This window comes from Rhipicephalus microplus, chromosome 7, assembly GCF_043290135.1.
Source record: "Rhipicephalus microplus isolate Deutch F79 chromosome 7, USDA_Rmic, whole genome shotgun sequence".
Taxonomy (NCBI): domain Eukaryota; kingdom Metazoa; phylum Arthropoda; class Arachnida; order Ixodida; family Ixodidae; genus Rhipicephalus; species Rhipicephalus microplus.
In genome coordinates, this window is record NC_134706.1 from 19,665,885 (window position 1) to 19,686,733 (window position 20,849).

The 20,849-nt window shown below is 46.7% G+C and overlaps 1 protein-coding gene across 1 annotated transcript in view; it reads left to right on the forward strand.

Moving 5' to 3' along the window:
* Positions 1-2,007: 2,007 nt before the first annotated feature.
* LOC119180349 (transmembrane protein 114) overlaps positions 2,008-20,849 on the forward strand; it is a 144,389-nt gene continuing 125,547 nt past the window's right edge. Inside the window, exon 1 of the mRNA XM_037431536.2 lies at positions 2,008-2,668. Within this exon, the coding sequence (XP_037287433.1) occupies positions 2,428-2,668 (241 nt within the window). The 5' untranslated portion in view covers positions 2,008-2,427. The remainder of the gene's footprint in view (positions 2,669-20,849) is intronic.

Consider the following 20,849-nt stretch of genomic DNA (forward strand, 5'->3'; position numbering starts at 1 on the left):
AGCGAATCAGTTTAAAAATAGACAACACCCGATTACAGTGGCTGCCCTATAAAGTAGACAGAGAGATGGCCACCCCCGTAGCTCATTGGTAGGACACCGGATGCGCTATTCGGAGGTTTCCTGCTCGGTTCCTGTCAGCAAGAAGTTGTCTTTTCGTCAACCTTTCTTTCTTCGCACTTACACTACAATTACTTCCAACAACATCTTCTATAATTTAATTGCCATCTGTTAGTTCTCATTAAAGGGACACTAAAGGGAAACAATGAGTTGTTTTACATTGATAAACTAAACTCAGACAACCCTAATGTCATACGTTCCACTGTCATAAGTTCATTATTAGCGGAGAAAATCAAGGTTAAAATTTCATTTTTTTTAAATTTCGCACCGTAATCTCCGCGCGTGACGTAAGAAATTCCACAATGCATTTTTCGTAATTAATCGACATTAGCTCTATTAACTTTTCTAAGACCTCGTATGATAAGTCTATGGCACCCAAAGATTACAATGTGTTTCAATTTTATGGATTAGAAGCTACGTATGGCCGAGTAGACCCCTTCAAAATTGATGACGTCACATTGCGGGAATCTCAAGATGGTGTCACCAAGCGCAGTTTCTTTTTCTCGCGTTTTCTCACTTACGAAGTGTCGTGTCACGGAGTAGTGTTTTCGGGATTGCGAAAATGTACTTTGCCAATACGATAAAAGGCGTTTTGCTCTTTAGTGTCCTTTTAACATTACATTGCCACTGCCGCAATGCATGCGGGTGTGGCAATACGCTCACAATCCGCCACTACGTACCACTGCGCAAAAGGTAGTGACGCAATGCAAGGTAATGAAGCAAGGTACACGAAAGGGCTTCAACTTGCAACAAGGTTAGAAGTTCTTGTGTATACAATCAGGTGCGCAGATACATTTGAACAGAACAATGACGTACAATGTCACAAATTGTACTACTGCCCAACGTAGGGTTAACGACCTGTCAGTGATACAAAACATTTCGCTTCGCATTGACGAAATAGGCATCCATTAGTTCCCGTGTCGCGGTTTTCTCGCTTGTTCAGAGCACGAGATTAAACGTAAGATCCGGTCCACACATGCACGATTCACAGTGCATATGTACACGATCACCGATATAAAATTTGACGTAATCCTCGTGCAGCCGCTACATCGCACTGGACAGGCTTGCATGATGTCATTGCGAAGAGATCAGCAAGAACAGGGGCGCGGCATCACGTCCCGCTCTAGCAAAGCCATGTGCCTTCCTTCTCCCCCGAATTCTTCAGCTTTTTCCGCCACCTGTACACACACGCCGCAGAGATGCCGCCGGTGCGCACCAGGTGGCAACACCTGACTTTGAAAACAGACGACCGAAAGCAGCAGACGACGTCGTGCGGCGTAGCAGAAGGCGTCCAGAAGACGGACAGAAAGTTTGAGTGAGAGAGAAAGATGGCCGCTCGGGCATTCTCCTCTCCTGCCCTGCAGAAGAGTGACCTGAGAAGGTATTTTCTGCCTCCCCCTTTACTATCCCCCACCTCGTGAAGCCAACTGCGACGTTACCTCCCCTTGCACCCCCTCACTATACTCCCCCCCCCCCCCCTAACCTCCTTGATGCCGCCGCCAGGGTTACTCTCTCTCTTGCAAATACCCTCGTGTTTTCCTTCCTCCTCCCCGAGCCGTACACCATTCCTTCCCCCTTCTTCCACAGGGGAGCGTACAGCCTCCTACGCTATGAACGAGGAAACCTGCCCCAACCGACGCCTCCTCTCCACCGAAATCCGGCCCAAGCACGGGCGACGCCACAGCGGTGAGTCTCGTTCCGCTAGTAGCGTGGTGGCCTGCCAACCCTTGGGAACAAGTGTCTGTGCGTGTGAGGTTACTCCGGCTGAGAGTGAAGAAGACAAGGTTGCTTCCAAGCGAGCGAGGTTCGAAAACCGAGTGTCGAAGCCGCCGAATAGCTCGGCGTTGCCTGCCAGCGAGGGCAGGCTACCACCGGGCACCCCGACCACCATCGAAAATTCTTGTCTCCTTTGTGTGTGTGTGTGAGTGGGGGAGCACGACGTCGACACCAGCGCTGCGGCGAAATTACGAACGACTGTACGACGGGAGCTAGCAGCAGGTGCTCGCCGCAAAGCGGATGTCGTTGTAATTAAATCCTTCGTAAACCAACTACCTCAACGTCCGCGCAAGCGAACTACGACCGTCTGTCTCAGGGTCCTGTTGTTGTGTTGCGTGTCTTCCGAGAATCGGGGCGAAGCGTTCCGCTACTTCTGCTCTGCATCTGTTGCCATAAGTGCCTTCTGCTTCTTCGCCTTCTGCTAGACACCCCGCTAGCAGACGTGCAACAGACGTCGTCTGCAGCAAGCCGTGTATTTAGTGTGCTTCCGTAACAGTGTGTTTCACCCCGCTAAATAGACCCTTCGAGACCACAATGGCCTGTTCAGCGGTGACCCTGTCGATATCGACCATTACGGCCGTACTGGCACTGGCATGCCTGTCCATTTCGTTCGGCACGGATAACTGGCTTGAGACGCGCGTCAACCGGACAGCCATCAGACAGACGCTGCAGAAGGACACCGATGAGTACAGGGCGTACGAGACGAGAGTGGAGTACTTCAGCCGGGACACGGGACTCTTCAGAATATGCTTCCCAGAGAAGAAGCCTAAAGGACGTGAGTAATTGTCGTTTCTTTTGTCGCGAGACCAAGAAGTCATCAGTTCATATAAAGTATTTTTGGCAAGGGCCCCACCGTTTCATGACGTGCATAACGGCTGCCAGTAGTAGCCGTATTAATGCCCAAAGGGTTATTAGTAGCGTCAAGTACAAAGTCATAGGTACACTTCGAACAAAACAGCTGCTTGTGGAAGCCTTATTTATGACCGAGCGGTAAAAATAAAATCCGGATGTTTTTTTTACAGGTGTACTTAGTTCAATGACCACCACAATGGCTGCTAGTAGTGGTCACATTAATAACGCAGTGGCAAAATAAAAACCAGGGTGTATTGTACACATTTAGTGACCAGAAAAAATGGCGCCTTGTAGCCATTTTAATGACCAAATGGTTAGCAGTACTGTGTTGTACGGGCCCGTGCTTCAATGGCCGCAAATATCACTACTTGTAGCTGTCTCCATGGCTCAATGACTTGCAATAATTTGCTTTGCATGCATACAGTTCAAATAACTGCTAGTAGAACCCATTATTATAACCAATTAAACAGACGGAAGCAGCACTTTATGTATGTCTACAGTTTGATAGCCAAACAAAATTTCTAGTAGTAGCTACTTCAATAACAAAGCGGTTACAAGAAAATCGGCGTTTGTTGTACAGCTACCTAGTTCCGTGACCGGCTAAACGGCTGCAAGTAGCCGTTTAATGACCAAGCGCTTAGCATCAGAGTATTGTGGGCACCCATAGTACCTTGATCAGCAGAATAGCTACCAGTGGCAGCCTTTTTAATGACCTGAACTGGTTGTAAGTAAATCGAGGTGTGTTGTACAAATACGCACTTCATTGACCGTCAAAATGGCTGCTAGTAGTAGCTATTTTAATGACCAAACTATTTGCAGTAGTGTCTTGTAAAATCGTGTATATCAATGTCCGTCGATGTAACTACTAGTACTAATCACTGCAACGAGCAAATGGCCAACAGTAACGTTTCACAGGCCTACAGTTACGCCAACAACCAAATGGCTGCAAGTAATAGTAATTCCATTTACCAGAAGATTCACTGTCACGTCTCCTACAGGCCTCTAGTTCCATACACGGGGCTGTGAAGCCCCAGAAAGAGCGTGCATTTCAAAAAGCAGCGTGATACCTGAAATAGCAACAGCAGTCAGGTATGAAAATAGGCCTGTCAAATTTGACGCGTGCAGCTGCATTTTGATAATATGGAATTCTTTCGCTTGCCAGGCTGTGTTATGCAAGCTCCCATGACGAGCACACATGTTTTGAACGATACTGTGCCGACGCAAAATTAAAAAAAAATGAAAGCTATAATATGCGCGCTGTTGCTTCGATAGCCTGCAATCTTTCACTTCGTGATGTCAGTGTGACGTGTGCTTTTCACAAGAACTGAAAAGACGAATTAAAAAACAAACAAAAAAACAGCGACATATTCGAGCACTGGACAACTATCTTTGTCAACTGATTACTTGGAATATATTTGCCAAGCTTGCAGAGACGATAAATTTTTTTCTGTATCAATAAAATATCATTTCCCGATACCAATGGCGCAACTTTGTAAGCGAAAAAACGCAAAAAAAGAAAAAAAAAGGCTTGGGGCGACGCCTCTGCGTGGTTCTCGCACTAACTGGCAGTGACGTCATAGACTGTGACGGCATACGTTGCGGACATGTATGGATAAGAAAATGGGGGCAAAGTATCACACAAAAAGTTTGGACATCAAGATCTGTGACGTCACACTGACATTCGGGTGCTAAAGTTTTGGTGCCGCGGGAGATTTAAAAAAAAAGCATTAACCATCAATTTCTCTTTTAATCGTGAACCTATTGTGGCAAAATTTGAGAAAGCAGTTATCTAAGAATCATCCGAGATTATCCTTCCGAAATATTTTGTTTCGCGTGTGTATATGCATCAGAGGTATATAACAGCCGCATCTTAAGGTACTTATCTACGGAGCAGAAACCTGGAGGATTACAAAGAGGGTTCAACTTAAGTTCAGCACGACGCAGCGAGCAAAATAAATGAAAATGATAGGTGTAACCCTAATGGTCAAGAAGAGAGCAGAGTGTGTCAGGGAACAAACGGGTGTTAAGGACATCATAGTCGAAATCAAGAAGAAGAAATGGTCATCGGCAGAGCACGTAGCGCGAGGGCAAGGTAGCCGCTGGTCATGTTAGGATCACAGACTGGATTCCAAGAGGAGGCAAGCGGGTGACGGGGATACAGAAAGTTCGATGGGCAAATGAGATTAGGAAGTTTGCGGATGGCCGCAGCAAGCACAGGACCAAATGGACTGGCGGAAGATGGGAGAGACCTTTGTCCTGCAGTGGACGTAGTCAGGCTGATGATAATGGATATACAAACATGCGAACGAACATACATAAATGTAGGTTGAACGCCATGTTGTCCAATCGGCCATTTTGCTAACTTCGGTTGGCCCATAGGGTTTACCCGGCCTATCTGATTGTCTTAAAATGCCGCCATCACGCAGTAGGACAACATGGCGGAATTTAACAGCGTCCAGAATTGAACTCGTGCCTTCGCTGAGTAATTGCCACAAGAAAATAAAAACAACACGTATGCACGGGTCACGTGACAGTCACCCGCGTATGCTTGACTCTGGATTCAGTTCAAGTGCCTTGTACTTCCAGAACAGGTCCCCAAGCTTTTGCGTATAAGCTTTAATTTTTTCAAATCAGGCCTCAGAGGATTAATGACTCTTACGTCGGTGGTTCGGCTCGACCTTCCGGATTTTGGCTAGCTGGCGAAAGCCGTATATACTGCGCCGGGGGTTGTCGAACCGCTTCTAATCGCCAACGCGTCGAACTCGTTTCCCAATCGTATTTGTTTGTCTGTGGTTTTGCCTCGTAAAACAAAACTGGAGCGCAGCTGTCTGGCGCCTTTACCGACGCCGTATAGGCGCCGCGGGGAACCGTTTGGATCGGGTCGACCCGTTAACTAATAAGGAGCTGCGACGGCGTGATCACGTGACTAGCGTTCTGAAGAAATTTCAGCGCTGCACAACACAACACGCGAACGACAAAGAGGACAGGGACTGGCGCTGACTTCCAAATGTGCCAGTTTATTGAAGAAACCGTGCTATGCTACGCTGTCTCGATAGGTCGAGGGTCGCTGTCCCGAAGAAGCCCAGGTGCATGCAGTCGCCAGCAATCCTAAAACGAACGCTCTATAGCGTGTGCTGAAGCAGTTTGATTGACCCTAGCGCCGCGTAGCTTGGGGCTCTGTTGCCTAAGTGTTAGCCATGCATGCCAACGTACTTTCATAGCATACTGAGGTGATGTCTCGGTGATTAAGGGTAACTAACTGGATTCCCAGAGAAGGGAAGCGAGTTAGGGGGAGACAGAAGGTTAGGTGGGCAGATGAGATTAAGAAGTTTGCGGGTATAAATTGGCAGCAGCAAGCACAGGACCGGGTTAACTGGCGGAACATGGGAGAGACCTTTGTCCTGCAGTGGACGTAGTCAGGCTAATGGTGATGATGATGATGAGGAGGTGATGTCCCGGCAGTGGCGCCCAACGCTTCGCAGCTAGCATGCCAAAGCAGTCTATATATAGGTGGCGCGTCAGAGCGTTCGTGTTAAGCTTGCTGACGACTGTATACGTGTAAAAGCGGAGAGGAGGAGAGGTGTCATGGCGCCCGCGATAATCACTCAGACAACTAAGAGTCACCAGGAAATCATATCTAGAAACATCACATACGTCACGCGATTTTTCGTGCCTGCTCGCATGTTCGACTAATTGCGAAGTGAGCAACTAACCCGACTAGCAGGTCGCTCTACTTGTTGGTCCCGCAATTAGGGGCAATAATAATTTGTGGGGCTTTACGTATACCGAGACAGCGATATGATCGCGAGAGGCACCGCAGTGGAGGGTTCCGGAAATTTCGACCGTCGGGTGTACTTTAACGTGCACCAACATCGCACAGTTGGTATTGGCACGGGCCGCCATCCATTTCGTTTCCACCGATATGCGACCGCCGTAGCCGGCATCGAACCCAAAACCTTCGGTTCGACAGCCGAGCGCCGTAAAAGCAGCTGCTCCAGCGTGGCGTAGACGGCTGTCTTGATACAGACGATGAATGGATCATCATCATCATCAGCCTGACTACGTCCACTGCAGGACAAAGGCCTCTTTCATGTTCCACCAGTTAACCCGGTCCTGTGCTTGCTGCTGCCAATTTACACCCGCAAACTTCTTAATCTCATCTGCCCACCTAACCTTCTGTCTCCCCCTAACCCGCTTGCCTTCTCTGGGAATCCAGTTAGTTACCCTTAATGACAAGCGATTATCCTGTCTACGCGCTACATGCCCGGCTCATGTCCATTTCCTCTTCTTGATTTCAGCTATGATATCCTTAACCCTCGTTTGTTCCCTAATCCACTCCGCTCTCTTCTTGTCTTTTAAGGTTGCACCTATACCATTTTACATTGCACGTTGCATCGTCCTCATTTCAAGCTCAACTCTCTTTGTAAGTCTCCAGGTTTCTGCTCCGTATAGCTAAGCACCGGCAAGATGCAGCTGTTATATACCTTCCTCTTGGGGGATAATGGCAATATAACTGTCATAATTTGAGACTGCTTGCCAAACGTGGTCCACCCCATTCTTCTAGTTACTCCACTCTTGTGGTTCGGCTCCGCGGCTATATTACCTGTACTAAGTAGACAAAGTCTTTTACAAATTTAAAAGTGCACTATTACCTACCCGGAAAGCGCTGATCTCCTCCGAGGATGAATGGATAAAGAAGTTTTATTAATTGCCGTTGAAAATTAACAATTTTAACTACTAATGTGTGATGAGATTGTCGTTAATTAGCCATGGTTACCTCACATCTAGCCTAACGGTTACGCTACTCGGTCGCCCACCACAAGGTCGCGGGATCGAATCCAGACTGTGGCGGCCGCATTTTCCACGGAGGCGAAAGTTATCGAGGCCCTCGCATAAGTAGGATTGGGTACACGTTAACGGAGGCTTCTCAGTTAACTGCGTTAAGCACTGCGGTGTCCCCCATAACCATATCGCGGTATCGGGACGTCATACACAACTTATTATTATTATTATTATTATTATTATTATTATTATTATTATTATTATTATTATTATTATTATTATTATTATTATTATTATTATTATGTCATATCGTTATAGCTTCACAGCACAGAACTTACACAACAGACGAGGATATATATATACGCGACACGTACAATCGCTAACTTGCATGTCAACGTTGAGGACGTCAGGTGGAAATTAGCACTTATTTTATCTTTCATGCATTTTTGTCTGCAATGCAATTTCCGTGCTATGGAGGTAATAATTAGGCATTTTAACCACTTGTTTTTGAAGTGTATGCTACAAGCTAGAAGTGTATACAATCAGACGCCTTTGTAACTCTCTGCGTTTTCTGCGTACGTATATGTTGTTGAGATAACGACACCACTTTGCAACTCCTTGAATCCTGGTGGAAAAAGTAAATAAGTGAAGAGATAACAAAGTACCTCAATAAAGAACATACAGACGAACAAGTAATATAATATGTAACCTAACTAATAAAGCGAAAGGCAGACGAAATGGGACACACCGAACTTTAAAAAATGGCGGGGCGATGATTTTAGGGATCGACATGCTCATGGGCGGTCGTAACGAACGTATACTTAGTTAACGTGTACCTCTGAGCATGCCGACCTTTCAGAAACTTTGAACTTATGCAGAACACCTACCATAGATCTAGGACTTCCTAATGGTGACACAATGAGAAAAGTCAGGACGAGCGAGAACGAAGGTGCTCGTCCTGCCTTCGCGCTCGTCCCTTCGCACTCAAACTTGCGGCTATGCTACCGCTTCAACGCGACCAGATTTTGAATACTTTTGAATGAGAGAGTACACAACTGACGCTTAATGATGATAAGTGCCCAGTCTACCGATTCCTCGCGCAGACGCAAGAGAAACCGCGAGTCGATTAGGCTTAGATGTCGCTTTCTTTCTCGGTGTTCTCCGCGAGTGATTGCATTTATGGGCGAAACGAGCAGACGACAGATCCGGGCAGGTGCACTTTCTGTATTTGCTGTTATCTCTTTATCGAGCAGACGACGCCGGGAATTCCGCGTATTCGAAGCCTCGGATCACGTCGTCTGTTTCCACGAATCTCCGAAGCCATTCTCGCAATATCTCGCCCGCAGTGCGAAATAAAAAGAAAAGGGAAGAAAGAAAGTAATGAGGGCCTGACGATCGCTCTCGTGCGTGAGATGATGTAGGTATTTCGAGATTTATTATGGGAGTGGGCATGGAGAATCATTTTACAGTTATTCGCCCCTTTCTTACCTTATTACTGATCAACATTATTTGCACAAATGCAAAAATGTACTAAATTATAGAGAGGAAAACATACACAAAACACAGTAATTGGGTGATGTTTAACCAAATAGCTAATTATCAAGGTTTGCTAGAATTTCACGTGCTATACCTGCATTAGGTAAATGGCATTTGGTCTGTTTCCGCTGACATAATGACAGTAGTAAAAGTTATGAAACGAAATTTTTCTGTGCCAGAAAGTTGTTTAAAGATGTAGAGATCGAAGCTTAAACGACATCGGAATTCGCTCAGAATTCTATATATGCTATACCATAATATACATTGCAAAGCTATGCTTGGCTATCCTGACAATAGATAGCGGAGCAGATACGATGCTATTCTGACATTCAAATCGGTGTGTACCGCTCGTCTGTTGCCTTATTTATTGTGGACCACTGGTGAGTAGTGAATTTGCCCAGTTCTTGTGGTACATTCCCGTTTACGATGATTGTAGCTTGTTTGGGGGTGGGGGGGAGGTAATCACTAAACTATAACAGCTACACAGGAACGCAAGTAGCGTCACCAGCATCACCCTTAATTCGGGCATCACCGTGATCCTTTCGTTTTATTTATTACCTTTTATATAATTATTCACCCTCCTCTTCTTTGCCTCTTAGTCGTGTGACATGCGTGAAGTCCGTGCTATGCTCTACTGCAACTTTGAAAACGACGATGAAACAAGGCAGACTGAAACAGCTTCTATGTAATATATGTGTTAATATTAAGTTCCTCCGATATAGGGATGCCGAGATTTTGTGAAAGTGCCACTTTAGCCTGCTAATCCGGCCAGCGTTATTGGACAAACTAAAATTCGTGCCCAGTCAGCGCATATTCGTCGTGCATTCGTGCATAAGCGGAGCGGGCCAAGGTAGACGTGAGAGATTTTCGGTCGGCATGGCGACGAGGAAGTGGCCGCCGCTCCCCTCCCTCCGACACGCTCCAAAAGTAAGGCCCGCCACGCGAAACTTGTTCTTCAAGATTAGAAAAGGATGGGCCCAAAGCGGGCACACCACGTGCGCTTCTTCCTCTTCGGTGAACGAACAACCGCTATGTACGATGCCCTCGGGTTGCAGCGCGGCAGCGGCCGAGTGTCATGGCGGCGCTTTCTCTGCCCGCGCTACGACGCGAAAGAAGCGGCAGACGACGTCTCCGTTTTTGCGTCGTCTGCTCCGTGCCCGTTTCTGCCGTCTGTTCAAAGTTGTTGCAGATACTTAGCATTCGCAGGAACAGAAGCGAATCGGATGCTGCCGTTATTTCGGTCATCTGGCGCATAACAGCGAGCAGGCGACCGCTTTCTGTCTCGTCTGCTCAAGTCGACTGTTCTTACATAGGCTATGTCGTCTGTCAAACGTTGCTACGACGCCACATTTCGTTCCCTACGCGAACTAAATGTCGTATTTCCGGTCGTCTGCTCACTGCATGCTCTTTCGGACACTGCGGGTAGCGTGTGCAAGAATAAGAACACGTCGTATGCTGGTGTTATGTCGTCTGTTGCATGACCTCTGCTGAAGAGGAAGTAGGCGACCGCTCTCTTTCGTATACTTCACACAATTACAGTCTGAGAAATAAATGTCGGTTCCGCCCATCGCTGTCCGTCACTTGTTTAGACCTAATGTTCCACAAGTTTGAGCACGATGCACTCTACAATATGAGAGCAAGAAGCTGTTCCAGTTTCAGTAATAAATGAAATACCGAGATGGGATGTCACGTGTGTATAGAAAAGTGCTTTACGATTCAAAGAGTTTGGTACCCTACTATGGGGCAGTGAAAAGCCGTCCCATTATAGTGCCTAGAATATACTTCTAGGCCCTATAGTCCCATGTAACCGCACACAAAGTTGTGTTCAGAAACAGTGTTCAACGATTTCGAGTACCTCGTACTCAACAACGGGAGAGCAGTGAGCCGTCCCGATGGTAAAAATCGTGTCAATGATGTGCTTTAGGCATAACTTTAACACGCTTACAAGTGTTTGTTAGAAAAAGTGGGTAGCGATTTAGTGCACAGCTACACTGCGATGGGAGAGCATAGAGCCGTCAGGGGGGGGGCGGTTAGAAATAGGAGGTAACGATTTAGAGTACAGGGTACTCTACTATGGGAGAGCTTAAAGCCGTCCCGAGCGTCAACACAACCAACACAACATTTGCTAACACCTTCTACGCCCTAGTACGTTTATGACAATTGACTTATTCGGACAGGCTCATGACTGTGTCACGGGTTTTCGACCTTAAACTCTAACGTGTTGGTAAACTTCTTCAAGGATTCTGACATAAGTGCTCAGCCAAATGTATTGTTTCAAGTAGTAGCGACGAACCTTTTAACCTCTAATATGCGTGGCGCTTACACTAGTTTTGAAAAAAAAAAATGTTAGTTTGAGCGGTAGCGACATCTTTTAGATGCGAAGGGCGCCACGGTTATATACGCGGAGGATGGAAGCAAGCAAAATAGCTTGTTTTGCCCTGCGCATCGCGACTGGGCGATGGAGGGGTGGGGATTGGATTGGATAAACTTTATTTGGTCCTCCAAAACACAGATCACTGTGTTGCAGGCAGCTCCCACGTGGGGACTGAGATGCCAAGCTCTTCAGCCGCCTCGCGGGCTTGGTGGACAGCCCAGAGCTGATCTGCCAAGGACGAGCTGCGGATTGCCGCCTCCCATCTGGCAGAAGTGATGTTCGATAACTGAGCGAATTTGGTGCACTGCCAGAGCATGTGTTCTAATGAAGCTATTTCCCCACAATGTGGACAAAGATTACTTGGGTATAGGTCAGGGTACATGATGTGTAACATTTTCAAAGTAGGGTACATCCGCGTTTGCAAAAGCCTTAAAGTAAGTGCTTGGGGCCGGGTTAGATTTTTGTGAGGTGGAGGGAAAATCCTTCTAGACGGATAGAAATGTTTAGTGAGCTCGTTATATGTCGTAATAATTTCCCGGTTATCCCCTTCACCGGTAGAACGCATCCCCAGGGAGGCGCGGTTGGAGAGTTCTCGCGCCGCCTCGTGTGCTGCTTCATTGAGATTGGGAGGGGAATCGTTGATTTGCCCAAGGTGAGCTGGGAACCAACTCAGAAGATGATGCGTTATGTTCTTGCCTTGCAGTATTCTCAGCGTTAAGGGGTGGGGATGATGATGTGATTTTAAATGAAAAAAAGAGAGAAGTGAGCCCCGTAACTGTCTCTCTGGGGCAGGGCACGTCAACTCACGAGGGATGGGGGTAGAGAAGAGAATTAAAAGATATGATTAAAAGGTAAAGAGATAGAGAGAGAGGAAGGAGGGAGCGAGGCGCAGGGACAGCGAACGACGGAAGTAAGAAGAAGACAGGAAAGATGGACACGGTTGCAGGAGTCCGAGGACGGGGCACCACTGGCGAGAGTTCTTGTCGGCGTCAGGAGATGGAGTAGGGCCAGCCTAGTCGGCCAAAGCTACGCTGATGTCGGAGATCGCGAGGGCACAACCGGTCGGCACGAAATCCAGTGAGCGAGTCCGGGTGATAGAGAAACTTTATTTACACCTAATGCGGAGCATTCAAAATGGTTGGGCCCCTATTCCAGGGCTCTACTGGCCCTTACCATCATCTCTGCCCGTTGGACCAGCCAACGCTGATCATCAGAGGCCGAGCTGGACTGCATAAGAACCTCACAACAATGTAACGTGCGGCATCACGCAGAATCTCAACAAACAAATACACGGACTTACACAGGCTACATGTATTCTACCTCACAGCATACAGAGATACATGTCCATGGGGCGGGGCCACACCAAATCCGTTACACATTACGTGGGAGTGTACACTTCACAATGAAGAACACCACGACATGAACACCACAGAGGAACAATGAAAGGCACTGCTGTCCAGCGCGACTGGGTGACATTTTTTTCCATCTAGGTTGCAACCGAGTGTAGTCGTCTGTACCATGGATTGTCCACCAAGCATTGCTATGACGCTAAGCCTGTAGTGCCTAGAAGTATATATTGGGCACTATACTATGACAGAAAAGCTACCATATCATCTGCTGCTGTTTTCTATGCGAAGAAAATGCCATCTGCTGTTTGAAGATCGCATCGTCGTTTCAGTCATCAGTATATTTGTCGTCTGTTTCGTGCTCGTCTGCTAACGTTGTTTCTGTCCACGACGGGAAAGCAAGACGATCGTATGCTACTGTCCCTGAGGCGAAAATAAATGACGTCTGCTAACAAAAATTGGGACGCCATTGTGGTACCGAGAAAGCAGACGATCCGTCGTCGTTGTGCGGTGCGTAATTATGCCCTACACACCGAGAATTGACACATTTAAAAACACTTTTCTTGTCAGAACGATTGTCGACTGGAACTGTCTTGCCGCCGATTTCTTTGAGAATGTAGACACAGTTGAATCTTTTGTTGGTAACTTAGAATTGTCATTGTATGATGTAGTTCCCACTCTGTAACAGCCCGACAGGGCTTACAGTATTGTGAATAAATAAAAATAAATAAAGGTACAAATGCTGTCCGCTTGTGTCCAACAGGTTACGTCATCTGCTCGGCGGCAGCGTTTCGCCACGACGAGAGCGGCGCTATTGTGTATGCTGTTTTAGAAATCAAGCTTACGTAGACGCTGCTAATTGGACGAGTGTTTGTGAAGGTTCGGGAGTTCAGCGAATCGCGACGTTGGCGTTGTGGTGGCGAGGAGACGAAGAATTACGGTTGCACAAACGGTTTACTCGAGTATAGTTCGCTCCCTTTCTGTATTATAGTTTTCAGAAAGAAATGACCACAGAGCAGTTGAAAGTCGAATTCGAAACTATGTCTCGTCTGTGTGATCACAAAACGAGGCGATCTATTTAGAGATTGGTTTGAATCCGGTTTAACAAAAACACCTCAAATACACCTGCTAAAATAAACATCGCGTTCGACTGCTGACCTGAAGGTCGTAAGATCGAATGCCGACTGTAGCGGCCACACTTTGATAGATGATAAATGTTATAAGCCCGTGTGCTTAGACTTCAAGTTGTAATACGTGCACGACAACCAACCCATGGTGCATGGTCGAAATTTCCTGCGCACCACGGAATCTCTGATAATATCGTGGTTTCGGGAACTAAAACTCTCACAAGTATAGTATTGCTGAGCCGCAACACAGTGATCTGTGTTTTGGAGGACCAAATGAAAGTTTATCCAGTCCAATCCAAAGTTCGGAGTCGAACGAACTACGAGACACTGCGTTATTTACCGACAAACGAAAACAGAGCTGTGCGGAAACTTGTATAGCACCCGGGGACTGCCTGCACGCCTTGAAGACGAGGAATGACCTTTTCTCTTCTTCCTTACCACAGCGTATACAGTTGCACGTTCCAGACAACCATCTATCTTGCTAGTAGCCAAAAACATGTCGAAGGAAATGGCCCAACTGAAATATACTACAGCGGATAGGATTCGGGCACTTCGTATGATTTTGTCTGCGGTTCCCCGTTGGCAGCAGACGGCGCCAAACAGACGGATATTTTGCTGCGTTGATAAGACAGCGCCATCTACTTGCTTTCACCAAGTGTATCGTCTACTTATCCGGCTCGCTGTTCGGCCTGAATTGCGGATCCAATTTGGGCTTTTGAAGTAACGGCTCATTTTGAATGTGACTGGTTCTGTTCCTGTGTGTATTGCTATTTTCATGCGAAGAGTACAAGAAACAAAAAAAAGGCAACGTCTTCTGAGCTATAAGTGGAAAGACAAACCAGTAATGCTGCAGGATGTACAAATCGCCATACAAAATTGTATACGTCATATATCGAGCGACACCTCGCGGGCCAAGGATTTTTTTCATTTCATCGTTCCACCTTCCCCTGAACGTCTGTCTGCCTTAATGAAGACGAAATGTATGCAACACAGAAATCTTCAACAACTTGGAAATTTGCATATTTCACGCGGAGTTCGAATTTGTTCCCACCGCTGAATATGGTCGGTAACAACAGAAGACAATATATGAGCTTCGCATAGCTAAGGTTCGCCTGGTCTTCCCACCCGTGAATTTGCATAAACTATCCATCCTCAAAGGAACGTTTACTCCACCCAATACAGGCAAGTTTTTGGTGCGCTTATCACACTGCACACTTATAAAATACGTAAATATAACCTTTACACATGCAAAACGCCGTCTTACAAGGAATGTGGGTGTTAAAAAAAGTATTTAACGACTTAGAGTACTACGTACTCTACTATTGAAGCCGTCACATCAACGACGATCTTGGCACTAGCTTTCTACATGCATTCTAGCATGTCAACGACCTATTACGACATTTAATACGCCTAGCTACAAAATATAACAACATCAAACACTTCTGATGAGTTTTAAATTGATCACCATACCGACCCACGTTTGTGTCACTGCTTCTGGGTAGAAAACTTTAGGATCCTCGTAAAGTTCGTCGGAGATTCTGACCTTGTTACGAAACCAAATTTATTATTTATAGGCAGTAGCGACGAAGCTTTAGTTCGTAATACGAGTAGTATTTACTATTTACACGAGCTGAGAAAATAGTACTTATGATTTGCGCAGAAACAAGCTAGCACGACTATGTTTAACGGGTGAAGACAGGGGTCAATAGCAGTTTATGCTTATGTTGTAACATAGCCTAGGAGGCTATGGTTGTAACCAAGCAGGTTTGGATGTAACCGACAACAGCGTCCTCTATCCGCCGTCGCAACGACAACGTTGATTTCACCCGATTTCGTTCGAATCGTGGAGTTGTATGCCAATCATTTCTTGGAATACTTGGCGATTGCCGACGTCACGTTAGTGTACGGTTAACGGGTGAAGCTGCGCTCAGGAATGCTCGTCCGCGCTAACGGATGCAGCGCGTTTCCCGTGTCCGTCTACGCGTTTTGCGTGACGCCTAGCTAAGCTCGGTCGACAACGCGATGAGGGAGAGATGTGTCGTTCAAACCGCCAGTGACGCTACGGCAGCTGGGAGCAGACGACGCCGCTCGCGCTGCTGCCAGACGACGAAGCGCGTGTGTGCTCTTCTTGCACGGTTCACTGAACTCGCGCCTGCCTCCGCCGCTTGGGGCGCTTCTCTCCTTTCAGGCGTTTGCAAGCAGACGAACGCCTCTGTTCTCTGGCGTGCTATTCTGGAGAGCGTGGAATTCTGCCGTGTTGTTAGATTCCGCAGTTAGTCTATTCTGGTTGGTCCAGATGGCAGCTGCGGCATGTATAATTGGCTTACAATTCCGCTATTAGGAAATTAGGCAATATGGCGGTATTCGACAGTGCTCAGAATCATCATCATCATCATCAGCCTGTCTACGTCCACTGCAGGACAAAGGCCTCTCCCATGTTCCGCCAGTTAACCCGGTCCTGTGCTTGCTGTTGCCAATTTATACCCGCAAACTTCTTAATCTCATCTGCCCACCTAACCTTCTGTCTCCCCCTACCCCGCTTCCCTTCTCTGGGAATCCAGTTGGTTACCCTTAATGACCAGCGGTTATCCTGTCTACGTGCTACATGCCCGACCCATGTCCATTTCCTCTTCTTTATTGCAGCTATGATATCCTTAACTCCCGTTTGTCCCCTAATCCACTCTGCTCTCTTCTTGTCTCTTAAGGTTACACCTACCATTTTTCTTTCCATTGCTCGCTGCGTCGTCCTCAATTTAAGTTGAACCCTCTTTGTGAGTCTCCAGGTTTCTGCTCCGTAGCTAAGTACCGGCAAGATACAGCTGTTATATACCTTCCTCTTGAGGGACAGTGGCAATCTACTTGTCATAATTTGAGAGTGCCTGCCGAATGTGCTCCACCCCATTCTTATTCTTCTAGTTACTTCAAGCTCGTGGTTAGGCTCTGCGGTTATTACCTGCCCTAAGTAGACATAGTCTTTTACAACTTCAAGTGCACTATTACCTATCGCAAAGCGCTGCTCCTTTCCGAGGTTGTTGTACATTACTTTCGTTTTCTGCAGATTAATTTTAAGACCCATCTTTCTGCTCTCCTTGTCTAACTCCGTAATCATGAGTTGCAATTCGTCCCCTGAGCTACTCAGCAATGCAATGTCATCGGAGAAGCGCAGGTCACTGAGGTACTCTCCATTAACTCTTATCCCTAACTGTTCCCATTCTAGGCTTCTGAAAACGTCCTGTAAGCACGCAGTGAATAGCATTGGGGAGATTGTGTCCCCCTGCCTTACACCCTTCTTTATTGGTATTCTGTTGTTTTTTTTATGAAGCACTATGGTAGCAGTTGATCCCCTGTAGACTTCTTCCAGAATGTTTATATATATTTCATCTACGCCCTGATTCCGCAGTGTCTGCATGACGGCTGATATTTCTACTGAATCAAACGCCTTCTCGTAATCTATGAAGGCTATGTATAGTGGTTGGTTATACTCTGAGCATTTCTCTATTACCTGATTGATAGTATGAATGTGGTCAATTTTTGAGTAGCCTGTTCTAAATCCTGCTTGTTCCTTTGGTTGATTGAATTCTAATGTTTTCTTTACTCTGCTAGCAATTACCTTTGTAAACAGCTTGTATACTACAGAGAGCAAGCTGATCGGCCTGTAATTCTTAAAGTCCTTGTCATCTCCTTTCTTATGTATTAAGATGATGTTAGCGTTCTTCCAAGACTCTGGTACTTTTCCCGTCAGGAGACACCTCGTAAATAGAGTGGCTAGTTTTTCTAACACAATCTGTCCTCCATCTTTCAGGAGATCTGATGTTACTTGATCCTCACCAGCAGCTTTGCCTCTGTGCATGCTCTCCAAAGCTTTTCTGACTTCTTCTATCATTACCGGTGGGGTGTCGTCTGGGTTACTGCTAGTTCTTATAGTATTAAGGTCGTGGTTGTCTCGGCTACTGTACAGATCTCTGTAAAACTCCTCCGCTATGCTCAGAATAGCAACCGTCAAGCCATGTATTACAGCGCTGTATGACTACAGTCGGTTACAACCTGATTGATTGATTGATTGATTGGTTGATTGATTGATTGATTGATTGATATGTGAGGTTTAACGTCCCAAAACCCCCATATGATTATGAGAGACGCCGTAGTGGAGGGCACCGGAAATTTCGACCACCTGGGGTTTTTTAGCGTGCACCCAAATCTGAGCACACGGGACTACAACATTTCCGCCTCCATCGGAAATGCAGCCGCCGAAGCCGGGATTCGATCCCGCGACATGCGGCTCAGCAGCCGAGTACCTTAGCCACTAGACCACCGCGGCGGGGCTCGGTTACAACCTAAAATTTAACGTGAGGTCTTCCACAGCTGCTGCTTTCCCACTACGCGAAAATTTTCACAGACATTCAACCCCACCAAGAGAATTCGCTTATTTTCGTGACGTCAAGGACGTACAAAATGGCCCCAACATGACGGCTTAGATGACGTTGGGAGGCACAATAACTACGCGGCTATGAGCCGGATTCGGTGTCATAACGATGTCGCCAGAACATTTTTCGGCCTCTTAGCACGAAGAACCAAGGAACCAGCGTGCGATGCACTGAAAATACAAACGTGACATTGCAGTATTTGCGTCCAACCATGTCGGTGCTTTAACGTGGCTATTTTAGGGACGTCATTGCAAGTCATCTAAGGACGGTTACAAACTAAGAATAAATGCAAACTCCGCCCACAGCTGTTGCTGTCTTACCCTGAGAAACTCTGCACAGATGCCCCATGCAATCGCATTCACTCATTCCCGTGATGTCAATAGCCAATGGTGAATTTTGGGCATGTGATTTTTCCCGAACCAAGACGTGTTCTTTTTGCTGGCTTTCGGCCAAAAGCTTGGGATTGCTGGCAAACTTCAGCAAATATTCCGACATGACTGCTCGGGGAAGCGCAAAATTTGAGAAGGCGAACTTTAGATTTTAATAATGCGCGTAGTACTGGCATCCGCAACAACAAAAAATTACGTATTATTGCATCAAAAAACACCTGACACAGCTATATTGCACAGATCAATGGCAGAAACGCTGCAGATCCGGGGACGGAACTTTCTTTTTTTTTCTTTGGTTGTAAGAGACTATATGAACCCGTGTATTTTTCCTGCCCGTCAACAAAAGCGTATAATGTCCACCAAAAGTTGGGCAAGTAGTACTCATCACCAGTGCTCTGACCATCAGTTCTTTTTTTAACTTGCATCTTGTCATAAGCGGGTGTTTTTGTATTTCGGTAGTACGCCGCCATGACACGGAATCAAACCCATGCCTTCTATAGTTTAGGAGCGAGAAGCCATGCAAGACGTATAATCTTGAAAACAATGGAAGCGGAAAAATAACTCGGCAAACGCAGCCGAAAAGTTCCGTGCATATGGTGCACACAACACTTCACGCGAAATATGTACTTATTTTTCGCCATACTTCCGTATCATTCGTCGTTTACGGATAGGTTGGGAATGTATCGAACGCGGGGTGTTGTGGGAACTAAGTGCTTCCGAATCGTTCGAAAACGACAGAGTTTCGTAATATATTGAAAATTAGGCTACAGAACAATATGTATTGGCGCATGTAAGCGACACTACCACAGCAGAATTCCAGGGAGATGTAGAGAAGAAAAAAATACCGGGCATACGTCACAAATTTGATCAGTGAATTTGTCTGCCGATGCCATGTGCCCTTGGATGACGGCGTCGTTCTCAGCGATGACGTCACTCGTTGTCTGCTTCGTGCTGTCTGTGCCGTCTGCTTTTGCTGCGACGCTGTTGCAGTATATAGGGGAATCGTCTGCTTATCGTCTGCAGTGTTCCGGATTGTCGTCTGCTTGCAATTGCGACTCCTTTGCAACAGAGCTAGAAGTGTCTGCTTGACGTCTGTTTCGGTCTGTATGTCGTCTGCTTGCATTACTGCGACACCACTGCATATATAAGGCAGACGATCATACTTTTGGGCATATATACTGAGCTCCTGCGAACCTAGTCACCTGTTGGCGCTGCAATATTGCGAGGTCCCTGAACGACGGGCATAGCCGGTACTCTACAGGGGGAAAATGGGGGGGGGGGGCATATTGCACGCAAGAGAGCGATCATTGATCGGAAGGCCCGGTACTCGAGTTTTCAATTTCGAGAGCGTGTAATATGATCGTTGAACGGCACACATTGTTCGAGTTCCGACGGCTGAAAAGGCCCACGTCGAAACAAAACACGGGACGCCGGCGTTCCTGTGATGTAAGCTTCTGGAGCACGTCATGTGCGACCGTAATTACGAAACTGTGGCAAAAAAACTACAAAACTGGCAAGGTGAAAGCGCAGACCGACATGGAGGCAGACAACCTTTCAACGACAATGGGGCCTGCTAGCAACCGTGGCAGCTTCTAATACGTTTCTGAACTCCAAAAGCGTGCAATGGCTATAGGCGTCGACTAATCACGTCTCGCCGACAGCGCGCTCAGTATTATAGAGCCAAAACGAACGGCCGCATCAGCCAATCAGAGGAGAGAACAGAACAACGGGGCGCTCCACCGTGTTATCTCTGCGCACGAAGCCCATGATGTCGGTCCGACAAATGATCGAAACGCCAAGAGCGAGCGGTAGGTTTTATAACTCCAGAAAAAAAATATGTTTTTGAACCTCCCTCCTAGGTTTTTATTCTTCCATCAAGTAAACAACGTTTGGACGTAGAGAAAAAAAATAAAGAAAACACGTTTGTTGGGCGAAACCTTCGCGAAGCCAGCAGAGTCCACCCAACACGCGACTTTATGCGCCGAGATCACGCAGGAAATGAGATCTGCGGGTATACTTCGTGACTTGTTGATCGGCAACTTTCATTCGAAAAAGTGCGGGCGAAGTTCTGTCACTTCACGGAGCAGGTTCCTAAGCAGAACCTAAATGAGTGTACGAACATCCAC